Source organism: Bos grunniens, chromosome 24, assembly GCF_055505025.1.
Source record: "Bos grunniens cultivar Pamir isolate PY7600 chromosome 24, Bosgru_T2T1.0, whole genome shotgun sequence".
Lineage (NCBI taxonomy): Eukaryota > Metazoa > Chordata > Mammalia > Artiodactyla > Bovidae > Bos > Bos grunniens.
In genome coordinates, this window is record NC_141188.1 from 39,331,160 (window position 1) to 39,352,222 (window position 21,063).

The 21,063-nt window shown below is 42.2% G+C and overlaps 1 protein-coding gene across 14 annotated transcripts in view; it reads right to left on the reverse strand.

Annotated features, from left to right (window-relative positions):
• DLGAP1 (DLG associated protein 1) overlaps nt 1-21,063 on the reverse strand; it is a 793,561-nt gene that overhangs the window by 146,331 nt on the left and 626,167 nt on the right. For all 14 annotated transcript variants that reach the window (XM_086373120.1, XM_086373122.1, XM_086373121.1 and 11 more), the window contains 2 exons: nt 8,852-9,029; nt 750-990 (listed from right to left, as the gene is read on the reverse strand). In XM_086373120.1, the coding sequence (XP_086229246.1) occupies nt 750-990; nt 8,852-9,029 (419 nt within the window). The remainder of the gene's footprint in view (nt 1-749; nt 991-8,851; nt 9,030-21,063) is intronic.

Consider the following 21,063-nt stretch of genomic DNA (forward strand, 5'->3'; position numbering starts at 1 on the left):
CCTCCAAAACAATACATACACTGTCACACACAATCCATGGCTATATTCCTATATAGGTCCAGTGTCATGGAAACCAGCTAATCTCTTCTGTGCCTCTCTAATGAAAATCTGATCAAAAGACAGTGTAGTGGCATAAATCCAAACTCAGTTTAGAGTGCAAAGGAGGTGCTGGGTGCGTATAGATAGTCAGGAGGTCTAAAATAAAATGAAATAAATCTGCCTTTGGGTATAATAAAAGAAAACATAAGTTGTGCAATCAGTGTTACTGCATCATCCATTTCTTATTGTCTCTCAATGATAGTTCAGGTCTTTCGGGAGAGTCATTTTGTGTATATCTTGGGGTTTTAAAAGCTTTCCAGCTCTGCGATGCTCAACAATCAGGGTGTCTGATTCGTGGAGAGGGTCATAGCCCTGAACGGGAGGGTCTGCTGATGGAGCGCAGGAGTTGGGTGGGATGAGAGTACTGGCCCTAGGATGCTGTGTGGGCATCTTGGGAACATCTCCCCCCTGTGCTGTCTCCCTTAGTCCCCGAGTTGCAGTTTCCTCTGGTGATTCCGGAGACGCAGATGGAGTTAGAAGGGGGTGCGTGACTGTGGCCGGAGGCTGGGATGCCTCGCGGGGAGTGGGTGGGGTCTGGTGACCGGAGACTGTGTGACACCCGAGAGAGGACCATGTGCAGTGTCTGGGGACAGTTGAGGCGCCGCCCGGGCGGCGGGGGGTGGTGCGCGGGGCTGGCTCTGCACACTCACCCGTGCTGCTTTGGATGGTCCTCACGGTGGTGGTGGTGCGCGGCGGGGAGGAGGACCGCAGCGACACGCACTCGTCGTCCTGCGAACAGCCTTTCTCGATGGCTCGTACGTAGCTGTGGCTCCGCATGCGGAAGCAGCCAGGCATCGGCAGGTCCAGGGCTTCCACCGCCTGCGACTCCAGCTCGCTGAACACCGACTCGCACACCGACTCGAACTGCCCGTTCACCTCCATCTCGCTCACCTGCGGGGCCAGATGGGACGTTAGCAACCGCTCTTCCCGGGGAGAAGCCAACTCGCCCTCTGAGCATCTCCAAACCGCATCCCCGAGAGGAACGCCCCATCAGATAGCATTAAATTCGAACGTATTTTTAGCTCCTCAGCAAAGAGATCAAACCAGTCAACTCTAAAGGAAATTAAACCTGAATATTCACTGGAAGGACTGATGAAGCTTCCATACTTGGCCATCTGATGCGAAGAGCTGACTCATTGGAAGACTCTGATGCTGGGAAAGACTGAGGGCAGGAGTAGAAGGGGACGACAGAGGATGAGATGGTTGGATGGCATCACTGACTCCATGGACATGAGTTCGAGTAAGCTCCGGGAGTTGGTGATGGCCAGGGAAGCCTGGCGTGCTGCAGTCCATGGGGTCACAAACAGACACAACTGAGCCGTTGAACAACAGTATCCTTGCAGACTAATGGGGTGGTATCTAGCTTATAGTCAAATTCTAAAGAAAGAGAACTTTGTTTTTAGAATGCAAGGAAGCATGGTGTTGGGAAATCATTCCTCCAGCTCATGCTGAGGTGTTAATTTTCCTTTATCCCTTCTCCAGCAGATATAAATGCAAACCTAGGGGCCAGTGTTACAGCCCACGGTCAGAGTTCATGTACTTCAATGGGGCAATTTTTGGCACAGACGTTTTAGAAGCTAGTATTTTTATTGTGCCTTTGGAAGTGATTAGTTCGTCAAATAATTTGTGTCGACTGGAGTGATATTTAGTGCAAAGTCTAGAAACATGCCCTATATTTTCTGGCAAGATATATATATTCTGCACAAAAATAGGTCAATCCAGATATGTCAGTTTTGAAAGACACTATTATTGAGATTTTCAAACTGTATCAGTCAGTTCAGTTCAGTTCAGTCGCTCAGTCGTGTCCAACTCTTTGCAACCCCATGAATCGCAGCACGCCAGGCATCCCTGTCCATCACCAACTCCCGGAGTTCACTGAGACTCACGTCCATCGAGTCAGTGGTGCCATCCAGCCATCTCATCCTCTGGCGTCCCCTTCTCCTCCTGCCCCCAATCCCTCCCAGCATCAGAGTCTTTTCCAATGAGTCAACTCTTCACATGAGGTGGCCAAAGTACTGGAATTTCAGCTTCAGCATCATTCCCTCCAAAGAAATCCCAGGGCTGATCTCCTTCAGAATGGACTGGTTGGATCTCCTTGCTATCTAAAAAAGGTTTACTCTTCTCAATAAAAAGCTGATATGGTCCACAAATTGTTTTTAAAATCTTCCAAATAAATTGTTCCCCCTTTTGAGGAATCGGTGTTTATTAACTTATATTCCTCTGTATATAACTTACCCTGGATTTGAACACCACATTTAAAAAAAAAAAAGCCAGACCAGGTTGTTTAATCGCTCAGTTGTGTCCAACTCTCTTGCCACCCAACAGACTATAGGCCGCCAGGCTTCTCTGTCCTTTGGATTTCCCAGGCAAGAACACTGGAGTGGGCTGTCACTGTCTTCTCCAGGGGATCAAACTGTGTCTCTTACATCTCCTGCATTGGCAGTTGGATTCTTTACCAATAGCACCACCTGGGAAGCCCCATATTATATTTATATGTATATCTTTATTTCATACTAAAAATCTTGGTTTTCAAGGGCACAGAAGATGATAGACTTGGGATATTCTACAATGATTCATTTGGTTTCTTCCACAGTATATACACAACAGCCGCAGAATAGCAAACTAATACCACTGCTGCGCATACCACCATTAAAAACAGTTCACAATTCCTTCCTTCTGCATGTGCTCTCTCTGTTCGTTCGTCACTTAAAAATAGTTGTGCTACGGAATGAGGCCAGGCTCCACCTTTGCGGTACCAGGTGCTACTGCCAGTTCCAACAACCTTAAAAACTTGAACTTCGCTTCTGGGGGAGTATACTGAAATGTAGATTTGAGAATTGCTGGTTGGGGGGAAATAGCATTTAAGGTTGGAAGTTGTGTGTGCAAGATTGTGTATGAGCATTTTTGTATTAAAAAAATTTAAAGGCAAAAGAAAAAATTGTTGTACTAGATTGATATTATCAGAGCACATCACGTACGTGTTATTTCCCACTGTAGCTCTCGTTAGTCCTAGTTTTACAAATGACTATATATTCCATGTTTGTCACTACGTTTTTTCATACAAAAAGGTGATTCTTTATCCAGCCTAGACACACATATAGGTCAAGTAGCTGTAGATGGCTTATAAAAACAAAGAGCAAGCCCCCAACCCAGCCCCAATTCTTCCTCCCCAGAAGAACCATTTTCAATTCTTCCAGGTGAATCTTAATGGTATTTGCATCCATATTGCCAGACACACGCTTATATGAATCTCCTGATATGTTCAGAGACCTCTGATAACCTCTTGGTTTCCTTCCTGCCCTTGAAACATCTGTCTGGGTGCCTCCTACTACAATCTATGGCTGCTAAGCCCACTGCTATGCTGGGATCTCCCTTTCCCATCATTCTGGGGGTGCCTTTCATTATCCAACTGGTCGTGGTACCCCAGTTCCCCTTTCCCTGTTTTATTCCCTCTTTTCAGTGGAGCACATCTTCTAGTGCTTTCTTGGGAAGGCAGCCCCCTTCACATTGTTGGCAATGTCTATACCGCCTCCACCGTTAAGAGAGAGCATGCTTGCATTTAGAGTTTTAGCAGCATCCCTCCTCCTTTCAGGTATTTCTCGGCTTCTCTCCTTGTCTCTTAGCCTCCGTGTGTGCTAGAGACTGAGAAAACAGATGTTTTTCTCACCTCTGAGACTTTCTGTGTGTGCTGGTTTGCCCCATCCCTTCTGGAAGCTTTTTAGGATTTTTTTTGTTTTTTTTTTTTTGGTCCTGAGTGATCTAATGTTTCACCATGGCATTCATTCCCTGTAGGGATCTTTGTCCATTCATTATACTAGGTACTAGGTGGGCCCTCCCAACCTGCAGATTCATATCTTTCAGTTCTGGGACCATTTCTGGGACCATCATTTCATTAGTAATTGCCTTTCTTTTGTTTCACTGCTCAGATTTTAAATTCATTTGGATTTATTTTTTTATCTGGTTTAATGCCGTGAGTGGGACTATAGAGAAGGCTGAGTGCTGAAGAATTGATGCTTTCAAACTGTGGTGTTTGATAAGACTCTTGAGAGTCTGTTGGACAGCAAGGAGATCAAACCAGTCGATTCTAAAGGAAATCAACCCTGAATATTCATTGGAAGGACTGGTGCTGAAGCTGAAGCTCCAATCCTTTGGCCACCTGATGCAAAGAGCTGACTCACTGGAAAAGAACCTGATGCTGGGAATGATTGAAGGCAGGAGGAGAAGGGAACCACAGAGGATGAGGTGGTTGGATGGTATTACTGACTCAATGGACACAAGTCTGAGCAAATTCCAGGAGATAGTGAAGGACAGGGAAGCTTGGCATGCTGCAGTTCATGGGGTCGCAAAGAACTGGACACGACTTAGCAATTGAACAACAACAATGCTGCTTCTACTATATCATGGCAATTCAATTCTCTGAGCCTCACTTTTCTCATCTGTAAAATGGGTATAATAATACCTACCTCACAGGGATGCTTTTAAGGAGAAAAATAAAATATACAAGTGAACATTACTAGGCACATAGTAGGCATTCCATAATACTAGATATTATTTTATATTCTCTGAGGTTCATAAATTAAAAAATGATCTTTCTTATGCATGTGTGCATGTCTGTAGCCTGCCAGGCTCCTCTGTCCATGGGATTCTCCAGGCAAGAATACTGGAGTAGGTTGCCATTTCCTTCTCCAGGGGATCTTCTAGATCCACGGATCGAACCCACGTCTCCTGCGTTGGCAGGCACATTCTTTACCACTGAGCTACCTGGGAAGCCAATCTTTCTTACAGTTGATATGAAATTAATGAGATAATATGCAAAGCTTATAGCATATGTCAGGTAAGTGATATATAGTAACTATTCCATTCTTCTCATTTCCATTATTACTACTACTATTATTGGCAATATTATTGCCACTAATATCCCAATTCCAGCAGATATTGAAGAAACTTAAGAGTTAGGAGTCAGGACACCTAGGTGTGTTCTAGGTTCTGTCACTGGCTAGCTGTGTGCTCAAAAATGCTTAATTCATCTCAGTTTACATTCCTGGTACAAATACAATGAAGGGATAGTTTAGGTCAAAAGTCACCACTAACCTGCTGGTATTACCATCAAGTACAATATCTGCCCTATCACATTTACATTTTTAAAATGGTGTACAAACCCAAACATCACTGGACAAAATATCTCTGTGGGCGTCTAGTTTATCATTCTAGGTGAAGATGTTTGATTGGATTTGAAATAAATTGAGAAGTAAATTGGGCTAATTTGGAAATGAGAGTTATTATGCCAAATATTTTTTAAAATGTGACGTTCTCAAATTCTTCTCAAGTCTTACTTTAAAAGCCCCTATTTTTTAGATGTGTATATAGGAAAAAAAAAGTAGAAAGGGAATAAACATATAAAAAGATGTTTGTTTCTCCTCATAATCCAAGCGCAATCTGTTTTAAGAGATATTTTATTTCTATAAGGTATGAATGGCGGAAACAATTTAGTTATTCTATACCAATTTCTTACAGCATTTTACTTTGATCTTTCTAGGAGCCTTTGATGAATAATATATCAGGTTTTAAGAAGGAATAGGATATAATGCACTTAAATTCTATACTATTAGAGCTGCTACTGAAGATCTAGAAGAGAGATATCTCCAGCACCACAACCACCAACTGCTTGTTGAAAAGCCTAGAATATATGTAGTGGGATTACTTAGAAGAAGAAATCATTCCCTTTGAATAATGACAATGCTGGGATGGTGACAGAAAATTTGAAATCATCCTTCCTGATACTCTGTTCCTTGAAAAATGAATATGATACTAGAAAAATGGTGTGTCATTAGGAATCCATTTAGGGTGGCTCTGCTTCCTGTATTTTACTTCAGGCAAAATGATCACACCACTGAATTGCAGACTTGACCCCCACCACCCTGGATCAGGGCCCAGACGTGCTTCTTCAGTGATTTGTCGACATTGTACTAAGTTGTCACCAGAAAGTGACACTGTCTCAAGGAAGGTCAGATCTGTGGCGCAGGGACTAAAAGCAGGCAGCTGCATGAGTGTGCGTCCTGATGAGGAAGCTCTCCTGCTTTAACCATGTGAAGTTATGACAGCAGTGGGTGTGTATAAACATTTCCAGCAAAATATTCTAATCCCATAGATGTATTCTTCAGGTGTGACACCGGAGAGTTATAGACTCTTTTACAATTCTGGAAGGCTATGTGACCACGAGCCTGTCCAGAATAAAGATCAGTTTAAAGAAGTTTTAAAAATTATATTGTTTATATTGAAAAAAAGTAAGAACAAAGCAAAGTTCAAGTTTCACCAAACGAGACACCAAATATTTACCTAAGAGTTGGGATAGTGAGCCTCACTGGACAGCGGTAGCTGGCACAAATAGATATGTGTACTCTTGGAGATTTCTTTAAGGAAATGTACATCGGGCAAACATTGGAATCCAATATGCCAACTTTTCCTGACTTCTACCCTACCCTGATATTGGAGCCTTGCTGCCTTTGCTTTTCAAGGATACATTTTAGCAGGAAGCTCTATTTTGATGGTGGGGACAAAATGAGAGGCGTGATCCTATTTCAAGGTCTTACTCTGATAGATCAGAGACGCTTCAGGGCTTAGCCTACCATTCAACACCGCCGCCTTAGCATCTTCACCGCTACCACCATCGTTACCACCACCCTCATCACACTCCTCAGCACCATCACCAGCACCATCTCCATCAACACTGCTGCTGCTATCAACAGCAGCAGCAGCACGACCATCACCACCACCGGTAATATTAATTCTCACCTTGGTGATCACAAAGTCTTTCAAACTAGCCTCTCTGCCTCTTCAGGCTCTTTCTCATTCTCTCCAATTTTCCTACAATTAAATTTTTTTTGGGGGGGTGCTGGATTAACTATCCTTCATCAAAGTTCTGATTGTCTGTTTTGCCTGCATAAAAGCTGAAGTTTTAATTAATCTTCAGTCAGTCTCCCTCCTAATGAATAAGGTCCAGTCCCCTGGCCCTGCATGGAAGGCTGTGCACGAAAGATGCCTCTAAGACAAAATTCAGAACAGATTGCCCACTGCTGCGGCTACAAGTATTCTGAACTCCAACCACACACTATTGCTTGCATATGCTTTGGGGCTTCCAATGTGGTGCTAGTGGTAACTGCTTTAGGCCAGCATTTTTCAAAGTTCAGATATATACTACTTTAATAAATCTTTATTAATACATTATTTATTAGAATCACCTGGAATATCTGTTAAAATGTACATTCCTAGACCCCATGCCTAGAAGCACTCTCTTTAGAATCCTGGGCACTGAACACTTTTTTTTTTTTTTATTCTCTTGGGTATCTTGTTGACAATTTCATGACCACAAAGTCCCATTTAACTTTTGGTTACTTACATATCTTACAGGGTGTTTATAAGGATTAATATTATGAACATATAAAGCAGTTGGCACAGTGCCTGACCCAGTAAAGTTGGCTCTTAAGGCCAATTCTTGTCCTGCCTATCTCAGTGTTTTTCTGGTATTCAAGTAAATAACATGTGTTATTTATTTTTTGGTATAATCTCCATTAAACTATAAACTTTGGGGGAGCAGGAATGAGGCATTATTCACCATTGAACAACTTGCAGAATCTAGCCCAGTGTTTTGCTCAATAATATTAGCTGAGTTAATAGTATAGTGCTTTTTAAAATAATTAATTAATTTTTGTCTGCCCTGGGTCTTCGTTGCTGTTCACGGATTTCAGCAAGTGGGGGCTACTCTTTAGTTGCAGTGCTTGGGCTTCTCATTGTGGTGGCTTCTCTTGTGGAGCACAGACTCTAGATACTTGAGTTTCAGTAGTTGTGGCTCTTGGGCTCAGTAGTCTGGGCACATGGGCTTAATTGCTCTTCAATCAGGGATTGAACCCGTGTCCCCTGCATTGGCAGGTGGATTCTTAACCCTGGACCGCCAAGGAAGTCCCAAGGATGGTGCTTATTTTAAAAAAAACTGTGATAAAAATTAAATTTAGAACTCCTAAACATTATTTCCAAAAAAAACCCCCAAAACACCCTTTTTTTGTCCTCCAGAAGAGGCGCCTCCTGCTCCTCTGGTGGCCCCTGAAAGCTGCAGTGTCCACCCTCCAGGAGTCCGAGGTTTAACCCTCCCTTGGGTTGAGGCAGCCCTCCCATATTCTCTGGAGGCACTGAGAAGCTTTAGCTGAGTATTTCAGATGCAGTATTAAGTCAACGTTACTGAGTCTTCATCCCTAATTCTGGGTACCAGTTCTTAGAAGTAGACTTGTCTTACAATCAAGACACAATATTCACCTAGGACCCAGCTGGAATAAACAGATCACATCTCATTTCCCAACCTTTGTTCCTGTTTGATGACTTGCTTAATACTTTTAGGATTAGACACTGCTTAGGTTTTGCCAATGACGTCCACCCTGTCCTTCCATCCTTCAAATGTCTTTGCAACTGAAGCTTCATCCATCAGCTCCTTAATGATAAATGTGCCGGTGCAGGCTGACTGCTAGAGAGTTTCCTCAAGGACTCCCCCAACGTGCTTTACCCCAGCTGCCCAAGGACCCCTCTGCTGCTGGTAGGACTGTTGGTCCCCAGCGCCGGCTGTGGCCAGTCACAGGCAGCATTTAGACTGGGCCCCTGCCTGACCCACCAGCATCACTCGGGGGATGTCAGCCTCCTCGCGTCACACCCCCTGGGTTTCCCCAGCTCCCCCGTGCAGTTCAGTGCCCATGGTCGCGGGGCTCACCTGGCTGATGGTGCTCATGGCGCGCATGTAGCTCTCGTTCCTGGAGCGGAACTTCGGGGACGTGAGCAGTCCCGCAGGGTCAAGGCTGTCGAGGCTTCGGTTGATGGAGACCTCACTGACCGCCCTCAGGTAACTGTGACTCCGGATCTGGAGTTTGGGGGAGTGCTCATTGGAAATCCTGGAGGAGAACAACGGAGAGTATGCGTCGAGTCCTGTTCCACCGTGCAGCCGGGAGTAAGACAGGGCAAGTTCCGACTGCCATTGCCACCCTACATACTGGCGCGAGTAACACAGATGCCCTCCCGTGCATCCCCCGTGGGGTCTGGGAAGAAAGCTTTTGATGGGAAATCATTGAGAGCAATTATAATTCCTTCAGCCCATGAAATAATGTCCTCAATCACATTTTCCTAGACATCCTAGGGGGCATCGTGTAGCTGCCATGCCTGCCCTAGAATTCTTCCCGGTTGTAATTTGTGAGCTTTCCCTTTGTACTCATTTCTCTTCTATGCCATCTTCTATTTTATTTTTTATTGTGGTAAAAGTCACATAATATATAAAATGCACGATTCAACCATATTTAACTGTGCACTTCAGTGGCACTAAGTATATTCACATTGTTGGGCAACTCTCACCATCATCCGTCCCCGAATGTTTCACCTTCCTAAACTGAAACTCTGTCCCCAGTAAACACTAGCTCCCCATCCCCAGTCCCTCCCTCCCCATCCCTTGATCCCCCCTCCCCTCTACAGCCGAAGCCCCTGGCATCTACCCTGGCATCTGACTATGAATTTGACTATTCTAGGTATCTCACATAAGTGGAAGCAAACAGTATTTGCACCTACTGTATACTGGAATGCACTTTTAAGGTTAGCTTAATATATGTCCTACAAACAAGATTGTCCTTTTTTTTTTTGGATTTTCTACTAATGGCAAATGGCAAATGGGTGTCTGCCTATAACTCTATCAATATCTCTATCCATCTTTCTATCATCTGTTTAATCTTTTCTAATTTAGTTGAGACTTAACAGTGAACAAAACTTAAATTTTAGACGTTAACATGTGCACATCTCTAAATCTTGATATCCAAAGACAAGTCTTACATACATTATACTCGTAAGACTATTTCCCAAGATGCATTTTAAAATTATAAAAGCAGAAATTGTACTTCTCAAAAAGCCAAGCTATCCAGAAGTGCACAGAGCAGAAAGTGGGTCTCCCCTTGTTCCTGCTCCAGAATTCCACTCCCCTGGAAGAACTACCCATAGCAACTTCCTGTATAGCCTTCCTTACCCTTTCTGTACACATAAAAACAATTGTTTTAGTAATTAAAAAATTTTTATTGAAATATAGCTGATTTACAATGTTGTGTTAGTTTTAGGTGTGCAGCAAAGTGGTTTAGTTATATATTCTTCTTTATACACTATTACAAGATACTGAATATAGTTCCTTGTGCTATACAGTAGGACCTTGGTTTATTTTTTAAATCTATTTTATACACAGCAGTTTGTATATTTTAATCCTAAACTCCTAATTTATCCCTCCTCCCCTCTTTCCCCTCTGGTAACCATAAGTTTGTTTTCTATGTCTGTGTTTTTTAAGTAATTTTTGAAGTTTATTTTTGTGTGGGATTCAGGGTGATTTTGTTTCTTTCGTTATTAAATTAAAAAAATTTGCTCTAATATTGTCTGCAATTTAAAAAGTTGATAAGGAGAAAGATGTAGGCCCAATAAGCTTCTATTATTTATAATTTTTCTGGAGATCATAGCTAATGAAATTGGAAACGAAAAAAGAAATAGAGAATATAAATATTCTGAAGAAAGAGAGAAACTTTGAGTATTTATAGATTATACAATTAATTCGCTAGAAGACAAAATCAACTGAAAACTTTTAGAACTAATAAGAGTGATTGCCCAAATAGTTACATACAGGGTAAAAACAGAGAAATCAATAGTTTTTCTATATACTGCCACCACCAAATAGAAATTTTAATTTAAAAATCCATTCAAAATGATAAACATAATAAGTTGAAGCTATGAAAAAGAGGTGCACCAGAAATTTTTGAAAAAGTAATAAAAATTTTTGAAAAAGTAGTAAAACTTTATGCAAGGCTTAATAAGCAAGTCGTAAATAAAAACAATTTTCCTGGATGTGAAACTCAATATTGTAAAAAATTTTAGACTTCCTAAATTAATTTATAAATTTAATACTTGTTGTTCAGTTGCTAAGTGGTGTCCAACTCTTTGTGACCCCATGAACTGCAGCATGCCAGGCTCCTCTGTCATTTCCTATCTCCTCTGTCCTATCTTGAGGAATTTGCTCAGACTCATGTCCATTCCCAACCCAGGGATCCAACCCAGGTCTCCTCCATTGCAGGCAGATTCTTGACCATCTGATCACCAGGGAAGCCCCTGGTAAATTTAATACTAAAAGCTAAGGATTTGATTAGTGGCCACTTTTTGCAACTACACTGAACGAGGGGCCAAATTAGAATAGATCTGGAATTTAGCATCAAAATCCTTGTGTATTTTACTAATACAAAAGAGAAACTGATTGTTCTAGCAGTGTTCCCTATGGATACTAAAAGTAGCTGCCAAACATAAAAATACCTCTGCCAGATCAGGCAAGTATTTTGCATGCATTATGTGCCATTATGGAGATCCACCATGGAAAGGAAAGGAAAGTGAAGTCGCTCAGTCATGTCCGAGTTTTTGCAACCCCATGGACTGTAGCCTACCAGGCTTCTCTGTCCATGGGATTTTCCAGGCAATAGTACTGGAGTGCATTGCCATTTCCTTCTCCAGCGGATCTTCCCGACACAGGGATGGAACCCAGGTCTCCCGCATTGTAGACAGACGCTTTACTGTCTGAGCCACCATGGACCACTTTATAAATGCTCGTGCCAAAAATCCCCGTCAGAAAACAAATACACTGAAGAGTAAATTTTCCCATTGAGATCTCTTCTAGGGAAAGAGAGCCTTCGCTAGAAGCATTTACAGCCCAAAGTTCACTTCCACTAGAACCTGAGAGAAGACAAATGTGTTTCTTTGGCTATTTTGTAGCCTGACCCAGAGCAATGGTATTGCCAACATAAATGATGCTGCGCTTCCAAACAGTTATCAGGGCAGCATTGGGGGCAGCTGTTTCATAAATGGTCTACATTCAAAAGAAGAAGTGAAAAGCTCAGTGTTTTGAACAATGAGTGTGTGTCTGCTGGCTGAGATGGAGAAATGAGGCATCCTTGAAACAATCATTCACTCCGGCCACTCGTTATGAAATAAAGCATAATTCCAAACTGGAAAATCATTCAGAAGATATCGAATAGTTCTACTTTGGTGAGTCATTCCTGATGAAACAACACCTACTTTAATGATACACGAAATATAAGGAAATGAGCTCTTTGATCTTGTCCACTTAGAGAGTAGAGCCCACAGCTCTCATCATAAAGGGTACGGTGCTCCTGAAGATGAAACACTCATGAAAGAAACACCAAAAGAGAATGAGTTGATTATCAACTCTAGAGGAAGTTGATTTGCTAAGTAGAAAAGGAATGTGCATATTCAGAAACATTAGCTCTTAGATTAGATTAATGATCGATATTAGCCTATTCAAATGACAGCTATCATATTTCACTTTCTCCCTAAATTGCTTATGCTAAGTTAACCTTTTATGGCTTATCCCAATGGAATTGAGATTTTGGCCTGGTTGAGCCCCATTCATTATAATGTCCTTTAACTGCACCCAAAGATGGGATGCCCTTAGATGGCAGTGAGACAGCTAGACAAACAAGTCTGGCCAGTGTATCAGTAAGGTTTCCATTGCAAAAAGAAAAAATGCAATAATACTTGGAAAACAACATTTAATACATTTTACTTTTTAAGTATAGTTTTATTTTAATTATGTTTATTTTAAAAGATAATTTTATTGGAGTATAGTTAATTTACCATAATGGGAAAGAATATGAAAAAGAATGCATGTGTTTATATATAGATACATTTATATATACGAATCACTTTGCTGTACAGCAGAAATTAACACAATATTGTAAATCAACTACGCTTCATATTCTGTGATAACCTATATTAAGTAAGTTGATTTACAATGTTGTGTGAATTTCTGCTGTACAGCAAGATGATTCATACACACACACACATGCACACACACACATATATAATCCATTTTTTTCATATTCTTTCCCATTATGGTTTACCACAGGATATTGAATATAGTTCCCTGTGCTACACAGTAGGACCTTGTTGTTTATGCATTCTAGATATAATAGTTTACCTCTGTTAATTTCAAACTCCCAATCCATCCCTCCCCCTGCCCCCCTTTACCTTTGCAACCACAAGTCTGTTCTCTCTGTCTGAGAACACAACATTTTAAATCAGTGTTCCCAAAGAGAAAATGACTAATCCTGTAATATATCACTAACATTGTAACTCCACAAGATGAACAAGCTGCAGGGATCTAATGGACAGCACCGTGCATGTGTTCTATCACTGGGTCATGTCCGACTCTTTTCGAGCCCGTGGACTGTAGCCCTGTAGGCTCCTCGGTCCATGGGATTCTCCAGGCAAGAACACTGGAGTGGGTTGCCATGCTCTCCTCCAGGGGCTCTTCCCAACCCAGGGATCGAACCCAGGTCTCCTGCATTGCAGGCAGATTCTTTACCACTGAGTCACCGATAACTACATAATAACAAATAAAATGGAAAACTTACTCAAGGGGCTCAGAGCAAGCCCCATGAAGAAGAATAAACCTGAAGAGAGATTACGCAGGCTGAGAAATTAAAAGAAAAGAATAAGGAAGAACATACAGAGCTTCATAGATGGTGGGACACCATCAAACATACCAACATACATGTAATTGGAGTTCCAGAAGGAGAGGTAGAAAATACATCTGAAGAATTAGTGGCCAAAAACATCCCAAATCTGATGAAAACTCTTATATATCTAAGAAGCTTAAAAAAACTCAAAATACTATAAACTCAGTGAGACCCACACCTAACCATAGCCTTGTAGAAATGTCAAAAGGCAAAGACAATGAGAAAATCTTGAAAGCAGAAAGAAATGACTCATCACTTACAGGGAATCATCAGTAAGATTAAAAGCTACTTCTCATCATAAATCAAGGACGATAGAGGGCATTGAGATGAAATATTCCAAGTACTGAATGAAAAAGATGGTCAACAAAGAAGTCTATATACAGAAAAACTATCTTTCAAAAAAGAAGTTAAGACATTCCCAGAAAAACAGACTGAGAGATTCATTGACAGCCACTTAGAGTCTTTTTTCAAACTTCTTTTGCAACACCATATTGTTCCTTAAACACTTCATTTTCCTTCTGTTTCTTAGAACTTTAACTTCATAAAGGGATCCATTTCACAAACTGATTAGCCCCATCAGAACAGCACAGCTTAGACACAGGAGCAACTTCTACATTTTAAGATTCAGACTGAAGGAACAAACTCCCATAGGTCTCTTGTGTTCTTTGTTGCTCTTCCTCCATAAATGTTTGACACAGGGAATGAATGTCAGCATTATTTCTGGGAGACATGACACTGCCAAGTGTTGTAGACCTTGCTATCTCTTAGAAGCCCAGGGTGGGGTAAAAGGAAGATGAGAAAATAATCTTGGGGATTTATCTTTGCTCCATTAGTTTCACTCTGTAGAGAAAAAAACCGATATGGGTGGGGATTTGTTGACTGTTCTACTGGGAAGATTATCAAAGAGCCACAGGCTGGGTATCTGCAAAGCCGTATGCTAGAAACTGGGATACTGCATTTTAGTTATAAAGTGGATCTTGTCCAAAATAAAGGTGCAGTTCTTCTGACAATGATTCATCAACCCTAGCAACTTTCAACATAAAATGCAGTTCTTACAGGGTGCCAAATATGTTTATCCATCATATTTAGGCTCTTCTGACACTTGGAAGGACTTCCCAGGTGGTGCTAGTTGGAAGAACTAGCCAAAGAACTCACCTGCCAATGCAGGAGATGCAAGAGACTTAGGTTCAATCCCTGGGTCAGGAAGAGCCCCTGGAGAAGGGCACAGAAATTTCTGAAACTGTGCAACCCCCTGGAGAAGGGCGCAGAATTCCAAGAAAGATACTTGGAATTCAAACATTCTTTCCTATAGATTCTTGAGACTGTGCAATGTTAGATTTAAGACAACACAAATCAGATGCCAACTATTCATAATGCTTGTGCTAGACGCTGCAGAGAACATGTGACTCCTGCCTTTGATAACGTCAGTCTCCAGACAGAGACAAATATGCCAAACAAACTTGAAGATAATCTGTTTGTGCTTATAATAGGGCTTCCCAGTTGGTGTTAGTGGTAAAGAACCCACCTGCCAATGCAGGAGACATAGGAGATGTGGGTTTGATTCCTGGGTTGGGAAGATCCCCTGGAGGAAGGCATGGCAACACCAGCATTCTTGCCTGGAGAATGCCATGGACAGAGGAGCCTGGCGGGCTACAGCCCATGGGGCCACAGAGCTGGATACAGCTGAAGCGACTTAGTACACAAACATATAATAAGTATTCAAGAAAGAGGCAAGAAGAAAGTAGCAAAGAAGAGACTTATTTGGAGTAGAGGTATTAGGAAAAGCTTTGGAGAGAGGACAGCTTGGAGTCTCTCAGACCCTGATAGACTGTCATCAGGTAAGAGTGAGCCAGATAGAAGTCATTCCAGACCCAGGGAGCAAAAACTTGGAGGCTCAGGGCAGAGGACAGTGCCCAGGAAGCTGATATGTACATAGCTGAGCCTGCTCTCATCAGAGGCTTATTGCAGTTGTAACTGCCTGCTGGCCAGTCTCCCCCATAAAACTGTGGGTTCCGGAAGGCATCGACCACATCTGGGGTCATGGGATTATATGGAATCATCACTGTGTTCCCAAAGCGTAGCACAGTGGCTGGCATACATTGCTGTTGTTCAGTTGCTAAGTCATGTCCAGCTCTTTGCAACCCCATGGACTGCAGCACACCCAGGCTTCCCTGTCCTTCACTATCTCCTGGAATTTGTTCAGATTCATGTCCATTGAGTCAGTGATGCCATCCACCTATCTCATCCTCTGTCATCCCCTTCTCCTCCTGCCCTCTATCTTTCCCAGCATCAGGGTCTTTTCCAATGAGTCGGCTCTTTGCATCATATTATTAGATTTCCTTAAAATTTTGTTGAATAAGTGTGAGGTTGGGGGGAAGTGTGGAGAGTCTGAAGTCCACCAAGGCACTGTGACAAGAAACCCAGTAAGACCTGACGAGGACCTGAAGAGAATCAAGGCATCATGGAAGGTGAAGACTTGAGGGGCCAGGTAGGTCCCTTTGGAGATCTATTCCTCAGTGATGGAAAGTGTTAGTCACTCAGTCGTGTCCTACTCTTTGTGACCCCATGGACTGTGTAGCCCGCCAGGCTCCTCTGTCCATGGAATTATCCAGGCAAGAATACTGGAATGGGTTGCCATTTCTTTCTCCAGGGTATCTTCCCCACCCAAGGATCAAACCTAGGTCTCCTGCATTGCAGGCAGATTCTTTACTGTCTGAGCCACCAGGGAAGCCCTAAGCAGGACATTAACTCTTCTCATGTTATACAGACCCAGGGGAATTGATTTCTCTCTTTGGGAGCAGTAAGGAAAGAACCTTTCTTAGTATTCAGATGTGCCCAGCAGAGTTTTATTGATGGCTGACTGAGGATACAGTGCTTCATACACAAAGAATTGCTTCAAAGACTTGCATGCAGGAATTTGGGAGCTCTGGTATGCTTTTAACATCCAAGGAGGTCTGTGTGAGTACACAGTACATGTCCATGAAGGCAGATCCCGCCTAGAACTGAACAGCAGCTGCAGCACGGGGCTGTTTTGCTTTCTTTGGTTCCAGGTAGTCAGTTTTATAAAAACAAGTCTTACGTATCACCTCAAAATGATTCCTACAATTCTCTTCCCTTTAGCTTGATTAGGACCAAAATGATCACTAAATTGATTAAAATAATTCAAAGAGAAATGAGATTTGTGGAGTGGCAGTTGCCCTTAGTGGACTTCCCTGGTGGCTCAGCGGTAAAGAATCCGCCTGCTATGCAAGAGACCAGGATTCGATCAAGCAGTTTCACAGCGGGGAACTTGCTCTGCTGAACTTGGCTCCGTGTTATAACAAGCTGGCTTCGAATCTCAGTTGGCTCCATGGTACTGGGGAAGCCACGCTTCCTCCTTGTTTCAAATAGAGAACAATACTGCCTTATAGAGCTGTGAGCATTTTTCTTTCTCTTGGCAGCACCGCATGGCATGCCTGCGTCCATGCTAAGTCCCTTCAGTCTTGTCTGACTATGGACTGTAGCCTGCCAGGCTCCTCTATCCATGGGATTCTCCAAGCAAGAATACTGGAGTGGGTTGCTATGCCCTCCTCCAGGGAGTCTTCCTGACCCAGGGATTGAACTCATGTCTCTTATGTCTCCTGCATTGGCAGGTGGGTTCTTTATCACTAGCGCCACCTAGGAAGTCCACCGCATGGTATGAAGTGAAGTTGCTTAGTCGTGTCCGACTCTTTGCAACCCTGTGGACTGTAGCCTACCAGGCTCTTCTGTCCATGGAATTTTCCAGGCAAGAGTACTGGAGTGGGTTGCCATTTGGGATCTTAATTCCCCACCCAGGGATGCAACCCTCAGCCCCTGCATTGGAAGGCAGAGTCTTAACCGGTGGACTTAACCACCTTAACTAAGGAAAGTCCCTTAGAGCTGTGAGAATTTACTGGATAATTAGCATCTCTCTCTCATTGTGGCAAATATAAATAACATAAAATCCACCATTTCAACCATTTTTTGTTTGTTTTTTAATTCTAATTGGAGGATAACTGCTTTATAATATTGTGTTTTTTTTCTGCCATACATCAACATGAATCAGCCACAGGTATACATATGTCCACTCCCTCTTGAACTTCCTTCCCACATCCCACCCTCTCCCACTCCTCTAGGTTGTCACAGAGCACTGGGCTGAGCTCCCTGCTTCACACAGCAAATTCCCATGGGCTCTCTGTCTTACATGTGATGTGTGTGTTTCCATGCTCCTCTCTCAACGCGTCCCGCCCTCTCCTTCCCCGGCTGTGTCTGCAAGTCTGTTCTTTGTGTCTGCATCTTCATTGCTGCCCTGCAAATAGGTTCGTCAGGACCATCTTTCTAGGTTCCAAACACGTGTTAATATACAATATTTGTCTTTCTCTTTCTGACTTCACTCTGTACCCTAGGCTCTGGGTTCATCCACCTCATTATCACTGACTCAAATGTGTTCTTTTTTATAGCTGAGTAATATTGATGCTTTTGAACTGTGGTATTGGAGAAGACTCTTGAGAGTCCCTTGGACTGCAAAGAGATCCAACCAGTCCATTCTAAAGGAGATCAGTCCTGGGTGTTCTTTGGAAGATTGATGCTAAAGCTGAAACGCCAATACTTTGGCCACCTCATGCGAAGAGCTGACTCATTGGAAAAGACTCTGGTGCTGGGAGGGGTTGGGGGCAGGAGGAGAAGGGGACGACGGAGGATGAGAAGGCTGGATGGCATCACCGACTTGGTGGACAGGGGTTTGGGTGAACTCCGGGAGTTGGTGATGGACAGGGAGGCCTGGCGTGCTGCAATTCATGGGGTTGCAAATAGTCGGACACGACTGAACAATTGAACTGAACTGAACTGAATATTTCATCATCCATTTTTAAGTGTACAGTTGGGTAGCATCAAGAACTTTTACAGGGTTGTACAACTGTCACCATCATCTAACCACAAAACTGTATCATCATCTTAAACTGAAACTCTGTACCATTGAACACTAACTCCTCATCCTTCCTTCCCTGACCATCTTACTTTCTGTCTCTATGAGTTCGATGACTCTTAAGTACCTCACATAAGTGGAATCATAGTGTTTGGCTTGTTTTGCTTAGCATAATGTCTTCAAGGTTCATCCATGTTGCAGCATGTGTCAGAATTTCCTTGCTTTAATATTACTTAATAATATTCCATCATTCTATTCACCACATTTTGTTTATTCATTCATCCATCAACAGACACTTGGGTTGCTTCTACCTGTTAGCTATTGTGAATAACACTGCTATAACACTGTGTACAAATATCTGTTTGAGTCCCTGCTTTCAATTCTTTTGAGTATATACTCGAAAGTAGAAATCTTACTTTAACAGAAGTACTTAACTTTTCTATTTCATTTCTTAGCAATCAAGCTACCAGCAACTTTGGGGACCAATATAATAAAAACAAACTGTCATTATTTTTCCTCCAAAAAGATACTCTATTGATCATTTAAGGTAAGTTTTAGGGACACCCAATAATGTAGTATTTCAGGAACTATTATTGCTATGGCTGAAAACAGAAAAATACTTCTATCGTTTGGTGAAAAGCATAGTAATAAATCTGAGTATAATTTTACTGCTCTAGTGATTGCAAAACAGTAATGTAATTAAAACTTGATACAGTAACATTGAGACTAAATTGGATTGCCATGATTAAGACATCCAGGAAAATAATTCTACAAGCAGTTAGAGATTATAGAAAGACTTTTGACAGGAGTGTCAGTCTATGAACTGGTTAAGGAAAGAAATAATGTCATCACTAAGGAAGACAGGATGACAATTCAAATGTACCAGTTAGTAAAGAGTCCTAATTCTAAGGAGGGATGTAAATGCTGCTTTGAGCTGAAGGGAGAGTGTTTCTTTCAATTTAAAAAGTGTCAGGGCAGAAGAGATGTTCTTACACAGATGTAAGCTGACATTGACAAATCGGAGTCATTAAAGCCTGTGTGAAAGTCTTTTGATAGATTTTTTCATAAAGTGCTTCACATTCTGACTTAACTCGAGGAAGAGAAAAACGCAACTAAAGACAGTCTTAAATAATTCTTTTAGTGCTGGTTTTCTTCTAATCCCCCTTGTTGGATGCTCTGTGTCTACACTCACTTCTAGCCTTTCAGAAGGTCTCAAGGAAGACCTCCCTCCCGTCCATGTGTGAGTCTTCAGTTGTTTAGAACACAGGTGTCAAGCCCTAGCTAAGCCTCCCTTCTCCTGGTGACACGTCCTCCTTCGTCTGGTCCTTGTATGTCAAGATTTGTAGGTGCTCCTTGATAACTTGATAACTCATCTCTAAAGTGGGTCCAATTTGTTATTTTTTCTTTGGCAACAGAGTACCTGGATCCAAACTCAACCTTTCAAATATGTGCTGACAAGAGTGGAATACAGAATGGCTATTGCTTTCTGTTCTGTAGAAAATCATCTTGGGGTGAAGTCTAAAAAGTTTTGGAATTATTGTTTGGCTTGTAGTCACCCTGTTGGCTTCTGGTAAGCTTCCTTTGGACAACTTTTATTTATTTATTATTTTTTAAACTTATTATATACTCCAATAAGCTTATTGGAGTATAGCTGATTAACAATGTCATGATAGTTTCAGGTAGACAGCAAAGGGACTCAGCTATACATATATGTGAGTCCCCCAAACTCCCTTCTCATCCAGGCTGCCACATAACATTGAATAGAGTTCCATGTTCTATACAGTAGGACCTTGTTGGTTATCCATTTTAAATGAAGCAATGTGTACATGCCTTCGGACAGCTTTTAGATCCTCACCTCAAAGGATGTTAAGTTGTTAACGATTTTTGATCGTTTTCTTCCTGTGAAATTGACATCAAGGTTTATCCCATCAACCCCATACAATGTATGCAATATATGCGCTCTATTCCTCTTTTTTTTTGGTCGCACTGGGTCCTCATTGTTGTGAGTGGGCTTTCTCTAGTTGCAGCGAGTGGAGGCTGCTCTTGGTTGCGGTGAGCAGCCTCTCATTGTGATGGCTTCTCTTGTTGTGGAGCACAGGGTCCAGGCTGCGTGGGTTTTAGAAGTTGCGGCACACGAGCTCAGTAGTTGCAGGTCGAGGGCTTAGTTGTTCCACAGCAAGTGGAATCTTCCCAGAACAGGGATCAAATCCACATTGGCTGGTGGATTCCCATCCACTGTGCCGCCAGGCAAGTCCACGTCAGCTATTCTTGCTGGTTGTGTCATCAGCAGATATGATAGCAGAAGCAAGTGTAATAAAACCCCAAGTCAGTGAGTGTTACGAAGTTCTGTGCTTTACCTTCAATGTCTTATTCAGTTAGCACACCAATATTATGAATCATTCTAACAGTTATGAAGCATTATTATTCCTACTTTATAGATGAGGAAACTGAGGCTGATGAGTT